Consider the following 17,801-nt stretch of genomic DNA (forward strand, 5'->3'; position numbering starts at 1 on the left):
TGCTCCTGGAGCCTGCTGGTGCTCCTGGAGCCTGCTGGTGCTCCTGGAGCCTGCTGGTGCTCCTGGAGCCTGCTGGTGTTCCTGGAGCGTGCTGGTGCTCCTGGAGCCTGCTGGTGTTCCTGGAGCGTGCTGGTGCTCCTGGAGCCTGCTGGTGCTCCGGGAGCGTGCTGGTGTTCCTGGAGCCTGCTGGTGTTCCTGGAGCGTGCTGGTGCTCCTGGAGCCTGCTGGTGTTCCTGGAGCCTGCTGGTGTTCCTGGAGCGTGCTGGTGTTCCTGGAGCCTGCTGGTGTTCCTGGAGCGTGCTGGTGTTCCTGGAGCCTGCTGGTGTTCCTGGAGCCTGCTGGTGTTCCTGGAGCGTGCTGGTGTTCCTGGAGCCTGCTGGTGTTCCTGGAGCGTGCTGGTGTTCCTGGAGCCTGCTGGTGTTCCTGGAGCGTGCTGGTGTTCCTGGAGCCTGCTGGTGTTCCTGGAGCCTGCTGGTGCTCCTGGAGCCTGCTGGTGTTCCTGGAGCGTGCTGGTGCTCCTGGAGCCTGCTGGTGCTCCTGGAGCCTGCTGGTGTTCCTGCTGGTGTTCCTGGAGCCTGCTGGTGTTCCTGGAGCCTGCTGGTGCTCCTGGAGCCTGCTGGTGTTCCTGGAGCGTGCTGGTGCTCCTGGAGCCTGCTGGTGCTCCTGGAGCCTGCTGGTGTTCCTGGAGCCTGCTGGTGTTCCTGGAGCCTGCTGGTGTTCCTGGAGCGTGCTGGTGTTCCTGGAGCCTGCTGGTGTTCCTGGAGCGTGCTGGTGCTCCTGGAGCCTGCTGGTGTTCCTGGAGCGTGCTGGTGTTCCTGGAGCCTGCTGGTGTTCCTGGAGCGTGCTGGTGTTCCTGGAGCCTGCTGGTGTTCCTGGAGCCTGCTGGTGTTCCTGGAGCCTGCTGGTGTTCCTGGAGCCTGCTGGTGCTCCGGGAGCCTGCTGGTGCTCCTGGAGCGTGCTGGTGCTCCTGGAGCCTGCTGGTGCTTCAGCCAGTTAAAATATGGTGCCAGTGGATCAGTTCTAAGGGAGTCAAACTGCTTAAGGCTTTAAAAATAAGGAATAAAATTCAGTACGGAGTCCTGAAACTGCCAGGAAGCCAGTACAAATAGGTCATGTGATCATGTTCAATCAACTGAGCAGCTTCGTTCTGAGCTGCAGTCGCTGCTGAGGTGCCTGATGAAGGGTGTGATGCAGTGAGAGCTGGTGTGATCCAACCAGGTCATGATGAGCAGGGGGAGAACATTATTTCTTCTGCCTGGTTTGTACCAACCCATCTCCATCTCCTCCACAGAGAGACGCTTGTTTTTCATGAATCTGTCTGGATTTTTTCATGAATCTGTCTGGGGGAATGAAGTTCTTATAAAGTGGACTCATTGATCTGAACTGGATCACGGAGAAGCAGCTTGAAGTGATGATGCCTATAATCAGACCCTGATGACGTTGATGTGAATCTACCAGACATTAGAAACATGAACTCATGATTATTCTGCAATAAAGATTCTTTTTTTTTCTTTACAATGAACATTAACTCTTTAATTCCTCAAAACTCCAGGTGTTTACTGTTTTTGACCAGATTGTTTGGTTTTTTTTTCGTTTTTTTTTTTTTGTCTTGTCCAGCATTTAGGCAAGCAGAATGATGGTCTGGTTGCTGTGTTCTGCTGAGCAAATTTTCTTTGCCAAGGGAAGCTTTACAGATATAATGATCCCCTTATTTTATTTCTATATTTATTTTGTATTATTGTTTGAATTGTAGAGTTTGTACAACAAGTCAGTAGAGTTTTGTTTTGTTTTTTAATCTCAGACATCCTGTAGAAGCTGTAGAAACTATTTCTGTATTTCCAGGATAGAGTTTAAAAATTCTTCTCCTCACATATGAAGCTCTCCATGACCAAGCTCCATTGTACATAAAAGATCTTATAGTTCCATATATTCCAAATAGAGCACTTCGCTCTCAGACTGCAGGTTTACTGGTGGTTCCCAGAGTCTCAAAGAGTACTATGGGAGGAAGGGCCTTTAGCTATCAGGCTCCTCTCTTATGGAACCAGCTCCCACCGTGGGTTCGGGAGGCAGACTCCCTCCACACCTTTAAGATGGAGCTGAAAACCTTCCTTTTCCATGATTCTTATAGTTAGGATATGAGCATCTCCTGAGTTAGAGTCTACATGTACGGAAACCCAACTGTTCAGGTTATGCTCATTGCTCTTATAGTTATGGGTAGTCTAGCCATCCATTACTTTTGTAGCAATGAGAAGTACTGAGTAGTACATCGCTCTATTTCTCTAATGTATTAATGTATAAATATATGACAATATTGCCGTCTCTAACTTATTTCTCCTTTTTTCCGCAGGTCTTCCTGAATAAGTGCAGTTGTACATGTTGTTCTGTCTTTCCTGTCGTCTCCACCCCAACCAGTCGAGGCAGATGGCTGCCCTCCCTGAGCCGGGTTCTGCAGGAGGGTTTCTTCCTGTTAAAGGGGAGTTTTTTCCTTCCCACTGTCGCCACGTGCAGCCCAGGATGGGGGATTGGATCCAAGTCATGACTCAATGCAATCAGTTGGTTTCTATTATAGGATATGTATGAATTGGCTACCCAAACACCTTGTAGGTAGAAACCACACATGTACAAGATGTAAACTCCACACAGAAAGGCTACTGCTCAAACTTCCCCCCAGCTGAGGCTTGAACCAGCAACCAGCTGTGAGGCAACAGGGCTAAACCAAACACCATCATGCTACCAATATGGACTCACCATCTCTGAATAAACACTACATGTGGATTGTGGACATCCTGGATTGGATAGGAAGGCTGGAAAACTTCCATAGATCAACTAAAGGGTCAGATATCCATCACAGGTAAACCTCAGGTAACTGATGGAGGGTTAAGCGTTCATTTGTTAACAGGAGGTGGACAAGCCAACAAATGTCCCCTCAAATCAGAAAACACTGAGGTCTTCATTAGAAACATGTCAGAAGTTAGTTTTAATATAAAAAGTCGAAACATAAAAGCTGAAAACAAAAGTCTGTAATAAAAAGCAGGTGCATACTGATTGGCTGCCCTTCCAGGAAGTGGAGGTTGTGAAGCACCTCCCCTTGCTTGGCGCGCAGGTTGTCCAGCCAGTACTTGATGATGCTCTGACGCTCCTGAACACAAACACAGACAGGTAGATGAATGCGACAAACTTTCCGCGGCGACAGCATGGTAAACGTGCAGCTGATGGCTAACCTGAGATGTGAAAAAGCAGAGCTCGCTCTCTATGTTCTCGTAGATGTTGTCCTCTTCGCAGGAGAAGCGCCGCATCCCCCCACCAAACTGAGGTTTAACAGTCTTGTACATGCCCATCTGCTCAGCTCCCCGCAGTAAGCTGTGGACGAGCAGAACAGGCGGTTTCAACTTGCAGCACTTCGATGTGCAGAGGCTGCTGGACGGATTAAAAGCTTTTACACAACAAACTGCAACACACACAGTTCTGACTCAGGTTTCTACACTTGTAGTTTTTCATCCTTTTGGAGGAAAAACTTGGTTTGACTTCCTGCCATTAATGAAATAAGGTTTACATCAGCCTGGCGTGGTTATTTGCTTTGCATAAATAAATTCAGAAGGTGACTAACTGATCCCCTCCCTGAGCCGTCACCTTATCGTAGTGGAGGGGTTTGTGTGTCCCAAAGATCCTAGAAACTATGTTGTCTGGGGCTTTATGCCCCTGGTAGGGTCACCCATGGCAAACAGGTGTCTAGGGGAGGGACCAGACCAAGTACGGCTCACAAGACCCCTATGATAAACACAAACTCGGGCAGAAATGTTCTCTTGCCCGGATGCGGGTTACCGGGACCCCCCCCTCTGGAGCCAGGCCTGGAGGTAAGGTACGAGAGCGAGCGTCTGGTGGCCGGGCCTTCACCCATAGGGCCCGGTCGGGCTCAGCCTGAAAGGGTTACATGGGCCCCACCGCCCATGGGCTCACCATCTGCGGGAGGAGCCGTAGGGGTCGGGTGCAATGTGAGCTGGGCGGCAGCAAGGGGCGGGGACCCTGGCGGTCTGATCCCCAGCTGCAGAAGCTGGCCCTGGGGACGTGTAACGTCACCTCTCTGGTGGGGAAGGAGCCTGAGCTTGTGCGCGAGGTTGAGCGGTTCCAGCTAGATATAGTTGGACTCACCTCGACGCATGGCTTGGGCTCTGGAACCAGTACCCTCGAGAGGGGCTGGACTTTCTTCCACCATGAGGAAGAAAGTCCTCATGGTGACCTCTCACCATGAGCAACATGAGTTGCTCATGGTGAGAGGCGCCGAGCAGGTGTGGGCATTCTCATAAGCCCCCACCTTGATGCCTGCAAGTTGGGGTTTACCCCGGTGGATGAAAGGGTAGTTTCCCTCCTCCTCCGGGTGGGGGGACGGGTCCTGACTGTTGTCTGTGCTTATGCGCTGAACAGCAGTTCAGAGTACCCACCCTTTCTGGAGTCCTTGGAGGGACTTCAATGCTCACGTGGGCAATGACAGTGAGACCTGGAGGGGAGTGATTGGGAGGCATGGTCCCCCCCTCTGAACCCAAATGGTGTTTTGTTATTGGACTTCTGTGCTCGTCATGGATTGTCCATAACGAACACCATGTTCCAACATAAGAGTGTCTATATGTACACCTGGCATCAGGATTCCCTGGGCCGCAGTTCGATGATCGATTTTGTAGTCGTATCGTTGGACCTGTGGCCACATGCCTTGGACACTCAGGTGAAGAGGGGGGGGCGGAGCTGTGAACTGATCACCACCTGATGGTTAGTTGGCTCAGATGGTGGGGGAGGAAGCCAGTCAGATCTGGCAGACCCAAACGTTTTGTGAGGGTCTGCTGGGAACGTCTGGCTGAGTCCCCCATCAGAGCGAGCCTCAACTCCCACCTTCAGCAGAGCTTCGAACATGTCCCGAGTGAGGTGGGGGACACTGAGTCCGAATGGGCTGTGTTCCGTACCTCTATTGTTGAGGCGGCTAGCCGGAGCTGTGGCTGTAAGGTCGTTGGTGCCTGTCGTGGCGGTAATCCCAGGACTCGTTGGTGGACACCAGCAGTGAGGGATGCTGTCAAGCTGAAGAAGGAGTCCTATCGGGCCTTCTTGGCCTGTGAGACTCTGGAGGTAGCTGATGGGTACTGACACGCCTCTGCAGCATCGCGTGGACATCGGGGGCAGTACCGCTGGATTGGCAGACTGGGGTGGTGGTCCCCCTTTTTAAGAAGGGGGACCGGAGGGTGTGTTCCAATTACAGGGGAATCACACTCCTCAGCCTCCCTGGTAAGGTCTATTCAGGGGTCCTGGAGAGGAGGGTCTGCCGGATAGTCGAATCCCGGATTGAGGAGGAGCAGTGTGGTTTTCGTCCTGGTCGCGGAACAGTGGACCAGCTCTATACCCTCTTTGGGGTCCTGGAGGGGGCATGGGAATTTGCCCAACCAGTCTACATGTGCTTTGTGGACCTGAAGAAGGCATTCGACCGTGTCCCCCGGGGGCTCCTGTGGGGGGTACTCCGGGAGTATGGGGTACCGGACCCCCTTGTACAAGCTGTCCGGTCCCTGTACGACAGGTGTCAGAGCTTGGTCCGCATTGCTGGTAGTAGGTCGGATTCGTTTCCCGTGAGAGTTGGACTCCGCCAAGGCTGCCCTTTACCACCAATTCTGTTCATAACTTATATGGACAGAATTTCTAGGCGCAGCCGAGGTGTTGAGGGGATCCGACTTGGTGGCCTCAGAATTGGGTTCCTGCTTTTTGCAGATGACGTGGTCCTGTTGGCTTCATCTGGTCGTGATCTCCAGCTCTCACTTGAGCGATTCGCAGCCGAGTGTGAAGCGGCTGGGATGAGAATCAGCACCTCCAAATCTGAGACCATGGTCCTCAGCCGGAATAGGGTGGATTGCCCTCTCCGGGTCGGGAGTCAGGTCCTGCCTCAAGTGGAGGAGTTTAAATATCTTGTTCACGAGTGAGGGAAGGATGGAGTGTGAGATGGACAGACAGATCGGTGCGGTGTCTGCAGTAATGTGGACCCTGCGCTGGTCTTGGCAGCGTCATGCGTGTTGTCTAGCCCGGAAAATACAAATATGGGCAAAGAGGTGGAGCTGAGAGGGGAGCTGTGAGCGTCATGGCGGATGATCGACATCGAGCGAACTCTGAGCTTTCTGTAGCTAAGAGCTAACCGAGCTAACCCCAAGATAACGGGAGCTAACCAGCTAACGGAGGTAGGAGGGCTAAAGCGAAGTCACGTTGTTAACCGGCTAAAAGCCGCGGTTGTTCTACACTCTTCTTACTTGAAGCCGGATTGGGTACCTGTCAATCAAAAGGACACAACCCTAAATGTGCCAAATTTCGAGATTAAATTACTTTCAAACGGGCGAGTTAGAAAAAAATTCACTCCCCCCCACTACAGTTGTCATAAAGGTAAACCTGACCTATTAACCGAAAATGGATTTTTGAACCAGGCTGTAAACGTGTTTATTTCTGCCGTGAAGTTGGTCTTTTTAACATGGGAGTCTATGGGGATTTGCTCTGTTTTGAAGTCCTTAGCGGATGAAGGGGGAACTGCAGTTTTATGCACTTCCGCATAGGCTTCACTTTTAACCGCCGGAGGTTGCCGCTTGGTCCCTACACTGCCTCTACTGGTTACTCACATGTTGATGCTGATGATAAAAACATGTATCTGCTTTTGCTCCACCTCCGCTAGCTTCAGCCACATTATTGGAATTTGCTAATGAGGTTAAGTGAAAGATTAAAGTACCTTTTCCCAATAAACAGAAAGCTGGGTGAGTTTCTCAGAAGACTACGCACCCCTAAGGTTTTGTATTTACCATTTTTCCAGTGCTGATGTGTGTTAATTGCTTTCAAAGATGAGTAATGATTTTCAACATTTTAAATAGACACCGATGAAAGAAATAGAATAGTTTATAACTGTTATCTTGATATATGACAGTATTGTTTAACCAGCACCTTGTAGTAATATGTTACCACCACCATGAGTACAACTATATAAAAAACGTGCAAAAAGCTACAACTGGTAAAAATCCTTAATCCAAGAAAATCGAATAAACATGAGATTCAGTTCAGCTTGCATGGCGTTAGCCTGTTAGCATAAATGCCAAAGTCACGTTTTAAGGTTTTACAGGCAATGACGCAAAGTGACCCATTATTGTAAGAAAAGCAAAGTTTGGCCGGTATCACAGTTCTACTAAAGCGTGACTAAGGCAAGGCTATGAGATATCATAATTCTACCATGACCATACTTTTGAGAGAGAAGCATCCAACTGAAAGTCTACCTATATGTCAGCAGTCAACTGCTAAACGTGAAGAAGTACTGGACCTCATCTCAAAGCAGAACGCTGAAGACATGCTTCCATTACTTTTGTGAGTTTTGTGGAATTTGTCGAGTCTGGATTTGCAGCCTCATCAATAAAAACAGACGAAGGACACTGATGATGCTGTAGATGGACTGAACACTTTGGCAAGTGGTGAATAGTTCTCTTTCACCACATATTCATGGACGGAGCTACAACCGAGACAAAATGTTCTGCAGACTAAAGTCATGACAGAAAGAAAAAACTTATGAAAAGATTGTGAATTTTCTTCCCACAGCTACCAAACACTGTAGCCAGAATGTTAGCAATGCTAGCAACATTAGCCAACACTGACCATGACCATGCCCACCAACAATGGCGAATATTTATAACTTTCTAAAACTATTTTCAATGAAAATGATTCAATGATTCCTTTATATTTTCCTGGTGTTTTCCCTTATCTGTGTTGAAAGCTGCTATGTATATATGACTTAAATGCTAAATAAACTAACTAGCGCTATGCTAGGTTGTTAGCAGACTGGACTCTGTAAATGTAAACATTTTTTATCTTTGTTTAAATTGCTTCTGGATTTTGATGCTATAAATAGCAGCATATTTGTTAGAAATTGACATTGGGAATAGAAACCCAAGCAGAACCAGGATCAGGAAAATAATTCCATAGACGCTTTACAATAAAAAGTAATCATAACAACTCAACATGATTCTATTCTTCCGGAAAAAGTAAAGGCAATTAATCCAATCAGTTAGCAGTTCAAGTTATCTCCCATGATATAAAACTATTCCTTTAATTCATCCACATACACCTTACACACCTCTGAATATTTTGTCCGAATAATTTGCATGGGGATATTTTTTTAGAGTGAATGCCATGCTAATGCTAGCTGCTGAAGCAGATCTTCATATTGTCCCATGGACGTCCTAAAGTCCATCGTGAAGTGTCTGCTTCTGAAACAAACATGTTCTCCTCTCTTTTCTAGAACAGGATGAACCCAGTGCCTCTAATTTCTTTCCTTTTGCAGCATCAGCACAATATTGTCCTTTGATGTGGAATTTCCTCGAATAAGAAAAAAAAAGCAGAAAGACATTATCACAAAATCAAAAAAATAATAATTTTAAACTATGTTCCTTCACCACACACATGTGCAGTCAGTCGGATTTGTGACTTTAACTATCAGCTCAGCGAGCAGAAGAACTGCAGCGACCGGAAGAGAGAGTGGACCTTACTTCTCAAAGGAGGTGGTGATGAAGAAGGCGTGAGCCTGGGTGTGTTTATGCTGGCGGATCTGGATGCTGACTTGTGGGATTCCAACACGAATCTGATTTAGGAGCCACAGCAGCGTGTGGTCGTCTATTGTATCTGAGGAAGAAAAAAAATACTTTCAACTTTCATGGCATGTTTATCGTCATTAACATTAAAACTACATGTTGTCTTGTCAGACAAGACATGTAGCTCTCTGACATGTCTTGTCATGTCAGAGAGCCATGATGCGGGGGAGGGGTGGGTAACAACCTGCTCATCTACAGGTTAATTCCAGGTATTCTACCTGTTAATTAACAAACTGCAGCGTAATCACACCTGTCTGCTTTGGTAGCTCAGCTGTAAAGAGTGAAAGAAGAAAGAAGCTCATTGTGAAAATAAATTAGATAGCTAGCCTTTATGACTGAGGGTCAGGATAGTCTGCTAAACTATGGCTGGGAGCCGGGATAGTCTGCTAGACTCTATGATTGAGGGTCAGGATAGTCTGGTAAACTATGGCTGGGGGACGGGATAGTCCGCTAGACTCTATAGCTGGGGGACGGGATAGTCCGCTAGACTCTATAGCTGGGGGACGGGATAGTCCGCTAGACTCTATAGCTGGGGGACGGGATAGTCTGCTAGACTCTATGACTGAGGGTCAGGATAGTCTGCTAAACTATGGCTGGGGGACGGGATAGTCCGCTAGACTCTATAGCTGGGGGACGGGATAGTCTGCTAGACTCTATGACTGAGGGTCAGGATAGTCTGCTAAACTATGGCTGGGGGACGGGATAGTCCGCTAGACTCTATAGCTGGGGGACGGGATAGTCTGCTAGACTCTATGACTGAGGGTCAGGATAGTCTGCTAAACTATGGCTGGGGGTCAGGATAGTCTGCTAAACTATGGCTGGGAGCCGGGATAGTCTGCTAGACTCTATGACTGAGGGTCAGGATAGTCTGCTAAACTATGGCTGGGTGTCAGGATAGTCTGCTAGACTCTATGACTGAGGGTCAGGATAGTCTGCTAAACTATGGCTGGGGGACGGGATAGTCCGCTAGACTCTATAGCTGGCGGACGGGATAGTCCGCTAGACTCTATAGCTGGGGGACGGGATAGTCCGCTAGACTCTATAGCTGGGGGACGGGATAGTCTGCTAGACTCTATGACTGAGGGTCAGGATAGTCTGCTAAACTATGGCTGGGGGACGGGATAGTCCGCTAGACTCTATAGCTGGGGGACGGGATAGTCTGCTAGACTCTATGACTGAGGGTCAGGATAGTCTGCTAAACTATGGCTGGGGGTCAGGATAGTCTGCTAGACTCTATGACTGAGGGTCAGGATAGTCTGCTAAACTATGGCTGGGTGTCAGGATAGTCTGCTAGACTCTATGACTGAGGGTCAGGATAGTCTGCTAAACTATGGCTGGGGGACGGGATAGTCCGCTAGACTCTATAGCTGGGGGACGGGATAGTCCGCTAGACTCTATGACTGTGGGCCAGGATAGTCCGCTAGGCTCTATAGCTGGGAGACGGGATAGTCTGCTAGACTCTGTATGACTGAGTCCTCTGGGACTGGTACGATGTTACTGAACCAGTCTGACTCACTAGGACAGGTAGGCTATTTTACTGCGAGACCACTGAAGACCAGGTTTTACTGACAATGAAAACAAATCCTGCTGCATAGATGTGGGCTGGCTTGTTGTGCATGCATCTCCGTTGGACGCTGCTGCAGAGGGATCTACTCTGCAAAACAGAAATGTTTACCAACTGGACTGTAAACTGTCCCCAGAGATATTCTCAGCTGCAACGGGATTCTCTCTACAGGAAGAGATTAACATAGGAGAGCACGTCGTACCTGGAAATGTCATCAGGATGTCACAGTTTTCGGTGGGAACCATCTTTAACCAGGACTTGCGAGACATGATATAGTGCCGGGCCAGCAGAAGTCGCTTCCCAAACAATTTATCTGAAATGAGAGGGGAGGGGGGGGGTAAGGCTCATGGTGATAAATCAAGTCTGCAGAAAATGAGGCTGGGAAGCGTGTGTGTATTTATGTGTGTGTGCATTAAAAGGAGATGGTGATATTATCTCAGCATGATGACTGGCAGATCATCAGTATCACTGACATTATTTACTGATTCATTCAGTGAGACTGCTGTCTGAGCTGCAGTGGTCACATGACTGATGTGTAAACTGTACGGCCATCGTAGAGGCAAAGCAACCAGCCTCTGTGACTGAAGTCATCATTTCTGCTTCCTCTTCATTCACACGTTTGTCCTCATCGTCTCACTCTGTGCCACGCTGACAGAAGCTGGACTAACAGACCCAGCTCCTCATTCTTCACTGAATTATAACGTGACTTTGTCAGTTCATGGATTTCACATTGTGCATTATCAAATCTCTGCTTTTAGCACGTATTATCCCTCTTACTGAGGACCATCTGTGCTGCTCTCATCTCTGCAAACCTTTTCCTCTCTGCCTGTTATCCTGCGGCCGAGCAGCACACAGTCTGTTCATCCTGAAATGTTTTGGAAACCTTCAGTATTTCTGCAAATTTCTTCGCCTTTGGCACAATAGCGCAACTGGAATCAAACCTCCGGCACATTTCTGCTTCTTCTCTGCCCTACATTCACAGTTCCTGGGTCCATCAGAGTGGTGGTCTCTCTGCGCTCCAGTGGCATAATTAGAGTTATTAAGGATGAAAGATCCTCCATGAGACATGTAGATGTTTTAAACATGCAGATCTCAGCAAGGCAGCAGTAATTCATCCATTAAACCTTGATCAACTCGATCAATCAAGTAACGAATCCCTGCTATTGTGTTCAGGACTGTGACTAATGTGATGAGAGAAAAATCCAACCTTTCCCAGAATGAACTCTGACCAGTATGGCAGCTTTACAGGCTAGCCTCGTGGTCATGGGTGGTCTTGTGCACGTTGGTAGCAAGTTCTCCAACATTGCACTCAGAATGATGGACACCTGTCAGACGGTTATAAATTCCAGTCTTTCATCCCTAGACCTGAAGATGTTAAACAGAATATCTCATACTGACGATGCTCTCTGATAGTTACATCACAGCTGGCGAAGTGGTCCTGGAAAACTCTGCCTGGTCCACCAGTCAGGATCACATGTGACTCTAGAATCCTGTGGTATCCATAGGAGTTCCTATTCCACTATGAGGTGTTAAAGGACCAAACATGTCCACTTTGGTGTGGTCTGTCCAGCAGTGGGTTCTGGCTGTCAGTTCTCTACAGTCAGACCACCTGCACCACAGAGCAAGAAGAAACAAACTTTCCTGGACCCACCCCTCCCCTGCCCAGGCGATCAGATGAAGAAGAAGGTTTGCCAACCGCCAATAAAACATAGGCAAAAGAAGAAAAAGACGAAGATACAGCAAACAGCTGACATTGTACAGAAGTGGAGCTCTGTCATCCAGGTTAAAACAAAAAGGGACCTTACCAGGTAGTTTTACTGTAAAAACGGGAAACGTTATGAGTTTCTCGTTTAACAACAAAACTATCAGTTTATAACGCGATAAGGTCCCTTTTATATTTGGGTGACAGCTAGAGCTGCGTCATCGCAACGTGTGCAGTCGTCACATCGCATGTCCTGGAACGACGGAAACAAACAACTTTCAGCTGTTCATCTACGACCTGCCGACGTGGAAGGTGGAAACCCGTCCATTTTCATCATGGCTACTCCGGTACGAGCAGTCGGAAACTAAACATGACCGAATCAAACATTTACTCAGGTACAAAAAATGCAAACAAGCATTAAGAATAACTCTAATACAGACACAAATCTTACTTAAAGCGTTCATATGACGTAGTAAGATCAGTGCAGGTTCACTGCTAGCAACATGGCAGCAGTGCAACATAACTTGTGCTGTTCCAGCCATCTGTTGACAGTTCCAGTGGTTTTTATATAACATTATAAAATGCAGGGTTACAAAAAAATCACAACCCTGGTGACAGCTCTACGCTTCTGTAACGTTAAATATAATAATAACTAAACTGCAATAAGCGGAACGTCACCATGGTAACTGAAACTAAACAAAAGAAAGCAACAATAAAAAAGAAAACTATGTTGTGTTGTCACTGGTAAAAAACATAAACAGAACATTCAGCAAAAGATCTCAAGTCTTACTGCTCAGGTACACGTACTTAGTGGTTCCATCGTACATAGTGGTTCCATCGTACTTAGAGGTCCCATCGTACTTAGTGGTCCCATCGTACTTAGTGGTTCCATAATCCTTAGTGGTCCCATCGTCCTTAGTGGTCCCATCGTACTTAGTGGTCCCAATGTACTTAGTGGTCCCATCGTACTTAGTGGTTCCATCGTACTTAGTGGTTCCATCGTACTTAGTGGTCCCATTGTACTTAGTGGTCCCATCGTACTTAGTGGTCCCATCGTACTTAGTGGTCCCATCGTACTTAGTGGTCCCAATGTACTTAGTGGTCCCATCGTACTTAGTGGTCCCATCGTACTTAGTGGTCCCATCGTACTTAGTGGTTCCATCGTACTTAGTGGTCCCATCATACTTAGTGGTCCCATCGTACTTAGTGGTTCCATCGTACTTAGTGGTCCCATCATCCTTAGTGGTCCCATCGTACTTAGTGGTCCCAACGTACTTAGTGGTTCCATCATCCTTAGTGGTCCCATCGTACTTAGTGGTCCCATCGTCCTTAGTGGTTCCATCGTACATAGTGGTCCCATCGTACTTAGTGGTCCCATCATCCTTAGTGGTTCCATCATCCTTAGTGGTCCCATCGTCCTTAGTGGTCCCATCTTCCTTAGTGGTTCCATCGTACTTAGTGGTCCCATTGTACTTAGTGGTCCCATCATACTTAGTGGTTCCATCGTACATAGTGGTCCCATCGTACTTAGTGGTCCCATCATCCTTAGTGGTTCCATCATCCTTAGTGGTCCCATCGTCCTTAGTGGTTCCATCGTACTTAGTGGTCCCAACGTACTTAGTGGTTCCATCGTACATAGTGGTCCCATTGTACTTAGTGGTCCCATCTTCCTTAGTGGTTCCATCGTACTTAGTGGTCCCATTGTACTTAGTGGTCCCATCGTACTTAGTGGTTCCATCGTACTTAGTGGTCCCATCGTACTCAGTGGTCCCATCGTCCTTAGTGGTTCCATCGTACTTAGTGGTCCCAACGTACTTAGTGGTTCCATCGTACATAGTGGTCCCATTGTACTTAGTGGTCCCATCTTCCTTAGTGGTTCCATCGTACTTAGTGGTCCCATTGTACTTAGTGGTCCCATCGTACTTAGTGGTTCCATCGTACTTAGTGGTCCCATCGTACTCAGTGGTCCCATCATCCTTAGTGGTCCCATCATACTTAGTGGTCCCAACGTACTTAGTGGTCCCAATGTACTTAGTGGTCCCATCGTACTTAGTGGTCCCATCGTCCTTAGTGGTCCCAACGTACTTAGTGGTCCCATCGTCCTTAGTGGTCCCATCGTACTTGGTCCCATCGTACTTAGTGGTCCCATCGTCCTTAGTGGTCCCAACGTACTTAGTGGTTCCATCGTACATAGTGGTCCCATTGTACTTAGTGGTCCCATCTTCCTTAGTGGTTCCATCGTACTTAGTGGTCCCATTGTACTTAGTGGTCCCATCGTACTTAGTGGTTCCATCGTACTTAGTGGTCCCATCGTACTCAGTGGTCCCATCATCCTTAGTGGTCCCATCATACTTAGTGGTCCCAACGTACTTAGTGGTCCCAATGTACTTAGTGGTCCCATCGTACTTAGTGGTCCCATCGTACTTAGTGGTCCCATCGTCCTTAGTGGTCCCAACGTACTTAGTGGTCCCATCGTCCTTAGTGGTCCCATCGTACTTGGTCCCAATGTACTTAGTGGTTCCATCTAGGGCTGGGCGATATGACCTTTTAATAATATCCCAATATTTTTATGGCATGTCACGATATACGATATATATCTCGATATTTACCTCAGCCTTGAATGAATGCTTTGGTGCATACAATCACATCCGTAAGATGATTTTGTGTCTCCATTAAAACACAATTGTTCATACTGCATTAAGATATGTTGATTTTAAACATTTATGCCAAAAGGATGAAATTGTAACGAAGCAAACTGATCAAAACCGCATTTATTGAACAGTTAAAGCAGTGGCAGAAACATGTCATTTTAAAACAAAATAAAGTGACTTTGCATGATGTAATAAATGCAACATATGAAAAAAGGGGCTCTAGGGGGTGGATTTTCAAATGATGAACTATTATAAGGCTTTGCTTTATGGATACGTTTTTGAGTTGTCGGGGGGTTTTTTTAGACGCAGAATGTCCTCGTATCGTCTCCAATAAACGGCTTCAGCCAGCTTTTAATTCAGGATTTGATTCCCACTGCTTTCTGTACTTTCTAGAGACATGACAAGCTAGATAAATATGCTTGTGTCACACACAGTGGATGAGGTGAGTAAGTGACAGAGGCTGTGAATGTAATCAAATAGAATGAATTATCTTTGCGTGACGTGAAAAACTTTGCAATTTATGTCCCACTCTGTAATCCAGAGCGGGATCAGTGGCGGATTTGGCTGTTCATTGTGACTGTAGGTGGAGTCGTGCAGGTGTCCTCTCTGCTCCTCTGACTGGCTGCAGCTGCAGCCGGAGCGACTGAGTGCTTTAGGACGGGGAGAGACTCTCCTTCTGATAATAACTTTACAATATGCGCTTTAAAGTCAGTCGCCAAAACACCAGGAAAGTTTCTAATAACTCCTGTAAAAGTCGCCAGATTTGTCGCTAGTCGCTTTTCACAAAAAAGTCGCCAGATTTAGCGAGTAAGTCATCAAGTTGGCAACAGTGGCTCCACGCTGCCTCTCATGACGTAGCACGTAGCTCACGTTATGTACGTAACGAGGTGCGCTTGCTTTAACTCTCTGTGCAAAGCGGTGGAGAGTCGAGGAAGAGGGAGGAAACCCCGCCCACAGCTAAAAACACCTGCGTGACCACAGGATACTCAAATATGACGAATATAGGCATTTTCTATATCGTACAGGGGACTAGCCACGATATCTCGAGTATACTCGATATATCGCCCGAGTATACTCGATATATCGCTCGATATATCGAGTATACGATGGAACTAGGGCTGGGCGATATATCGAGTATACTCGATATATCGCCCAGCCCTAGTTCCATCGTACTTAGTGGTCCCATCGAACTTAGTGGTCCCATCGTACTTAGTGGTCCCATCGTACGCTTGTTTGATCAGTGAGCTTCATGTTACTTATATCCTGATCCAGGCAGAGACACGGTGTTCCAACACATTGTCTGCCTTTTATTTAGAAAAATCTTCTTCAGTTCTGTTATGCAACTTATTTTGAAAGTCTTTGCCTCTTCCTGCCCTGTGGTGTAGCTGGCCTAAGAGAGGAGCCTGCACTGGAACTGTCCCCACAGTGGAGATCTGCAGCCAGACTGTCTTGCTGTCCAGAAGACATTGTCCCAGACATGTTGTGGTTTGTCCAGATGCAGTTTTTCTAACCTGCACCATGCTAAAAGGTTTGTTTTTTCTGCAACCTTCCCAACAAGTCAAACTGGTTCAGTCTGTTTCTCACTGGAGGGTCGTGAACCTGCTGACTTCCCAGACTGATCAGCTGTTTCTCCTTTAGTTCAGTGTTTACAGGTTTTATGGAGTGACATGGGTCTCTCTTCCCTGAGGTGTCTTCATGACCACCTTGTTTCAAAAATCTTTCACTGGAGTCTGAATGGATGATGAGACGATCAGGTAAGGTATTTGTTGGAAAAGTTAGCGATTCTGGAGATAAATTCATGAATAATACAGAAAACAGAGAAGATCAGAAAAAACCCACAAACGCATGAAAGAGATCCTGAAACGTGTTATTTACTGAATCACTGCTCTAGTCTTCTATTCAGTCCAAAGACCTGGAACAAAGACATCCAGTGTGCTGTCTGTTTAATCTGTTCAGAGAAGCAGGACCACTCTGTCTGTACAGGACCATCCGGTCCACGCATAACAATCCGGTCCACGTGGGACTGTCCTGCATGCACCTGTGGACATTTCTGTCCCCGCAGGACCATCCTGCATGCACCTGTGGACCATTCTGCCCACTCAGGACCATCTTGCATGCGCCTGTGGACCATTCTTTCTACGCAGGACCATCCTGCATGCACCTGTGGACATTTCTGTCCCCGCAGGACCATCCTGCATGCACCTGTGGACCATTCTGCCCACTCAGGACCATCCTGCATGCACCTGTGGACATTTCTGTCCCCGCAGGACCATCCTGCATGCACCTGTGAACCATTCTGCCCACTCAGGACCATCCTGCATGCACCTGTGGACATTTCTGTCCCTGCAGGACCATCCTGCATGCACCTGTGGACCATTCTGCCCACTCAGGACCATCCTGCATGCACCTGTGGACCATTCCTTCTACGCAGGACCATCCTGCATGCGCCTGTGGACCATCCGATCCAAGCAGGACCATTCGGTCCACGCAGGACCATCCTGCATGCCCCTGTGGACCACGTTGTCCCTGGAGCTATCGGACATGGAATTTATGCAGGGACAGCTGCAGAGACACACTTCACAGATGACTGACCCTCCAGTGTTCTCAGCCTGTGGATGGAGCCTCTCTGCTGCATGCTGTTGGAGAACGGTGGCCTATCAGCGGCTCTATCCCGATCGTTTTTTTGGGGGGGGGTAAACAAACATCCAGCGTCCTCTGATCACAGATTAGACCATTTTTTCAGTAAAACTCACCGAGCACTCCGGACGGTGTTAAGGACGTTTGCTGCTGGTGCTGCTGGTGGGTGTCGTTTCTGTCCTGCTGCTCGCTTGGCACCGTCTTCTCCATCCTCTCTCCTGTCCCGTCGACGTCTGCGGTGCCGCTGCTGCCACCGTCCACGGCAGCGTCGGGATCAGCAGCCGCCTGCATGCTGGTGCACGAACGCTCCAGGCGGTGGAGGAAGACCGCAGTGCACGCTGTTAATGCATGGACGTGGATGGCAAAGAGCCGATCCTCCAATGTGTCTAACAGAGTAGGATGAGAGGAAGGAGGAGGATCATGATCATGGCATCTACACGTTACGTACACCAGTCGTGACTGTGTGACGACAGAGTTTATGGAACACCTACAGGTTCATAAACAAAACGACACACAGGCTCCATCACATATAAAACTATGTGGACCAGACAGGACTGATGGGTTGCAGCCCTAATTCCATTAAAGTCGGGACTTTGTGTAAAGTAAAC

The 17,801-nt window shown here is 47.8% G+C and overlaps 1 protein-coding gene across 1 annotated transcript in view; it reads right to left on the reverse strand.

Annotated features, from left to right (window-relative positions):
- Positions 1–17,484, reverse strand: part of ano8a (anoctamin 8a) — a gene marked incomplete at both ends in the record, with an annotated part of 34,699 nt that extends 17,215 nt beyond the window's left edge. The window contains 5 exons of the mRNA XM_079243905.1: positions 3,043–3,139; positions 3,222–3,360; positions 8,538–8,670; positions 10,406–10,516; positions 17,310–17,484. Coding sequence (XP_079100031.1) covers positions 3,043–3,139; positions 3,222–3,360; positions 8,538–8,670; positions 10,406–10,516; positions 17,310–17,484 — 655 coding nt within the window. The remainder of the gene's footprint in view (positions 1–3,042; positions 3,140–3,221; positions 3,361–8,537; positions 8,671–10,405; positions 10,517–17,309) is intronic.
- Positions 17,485–17,801: the final 317 nt, after the last annotated feature.

The sequence above is a fragment of the Telmatherina bonti genome, assembly GCF_933228915.1.
Source record: "Telmatherina bonti genome assembly, chromosome: 7".
Taxonomy (NCBI): Eukaryota; Metazoa; Chordata; class Actinopteri; order Atheriniformes; family Telmatherinidae; genus Telmatherina; species Telmatherina bonti.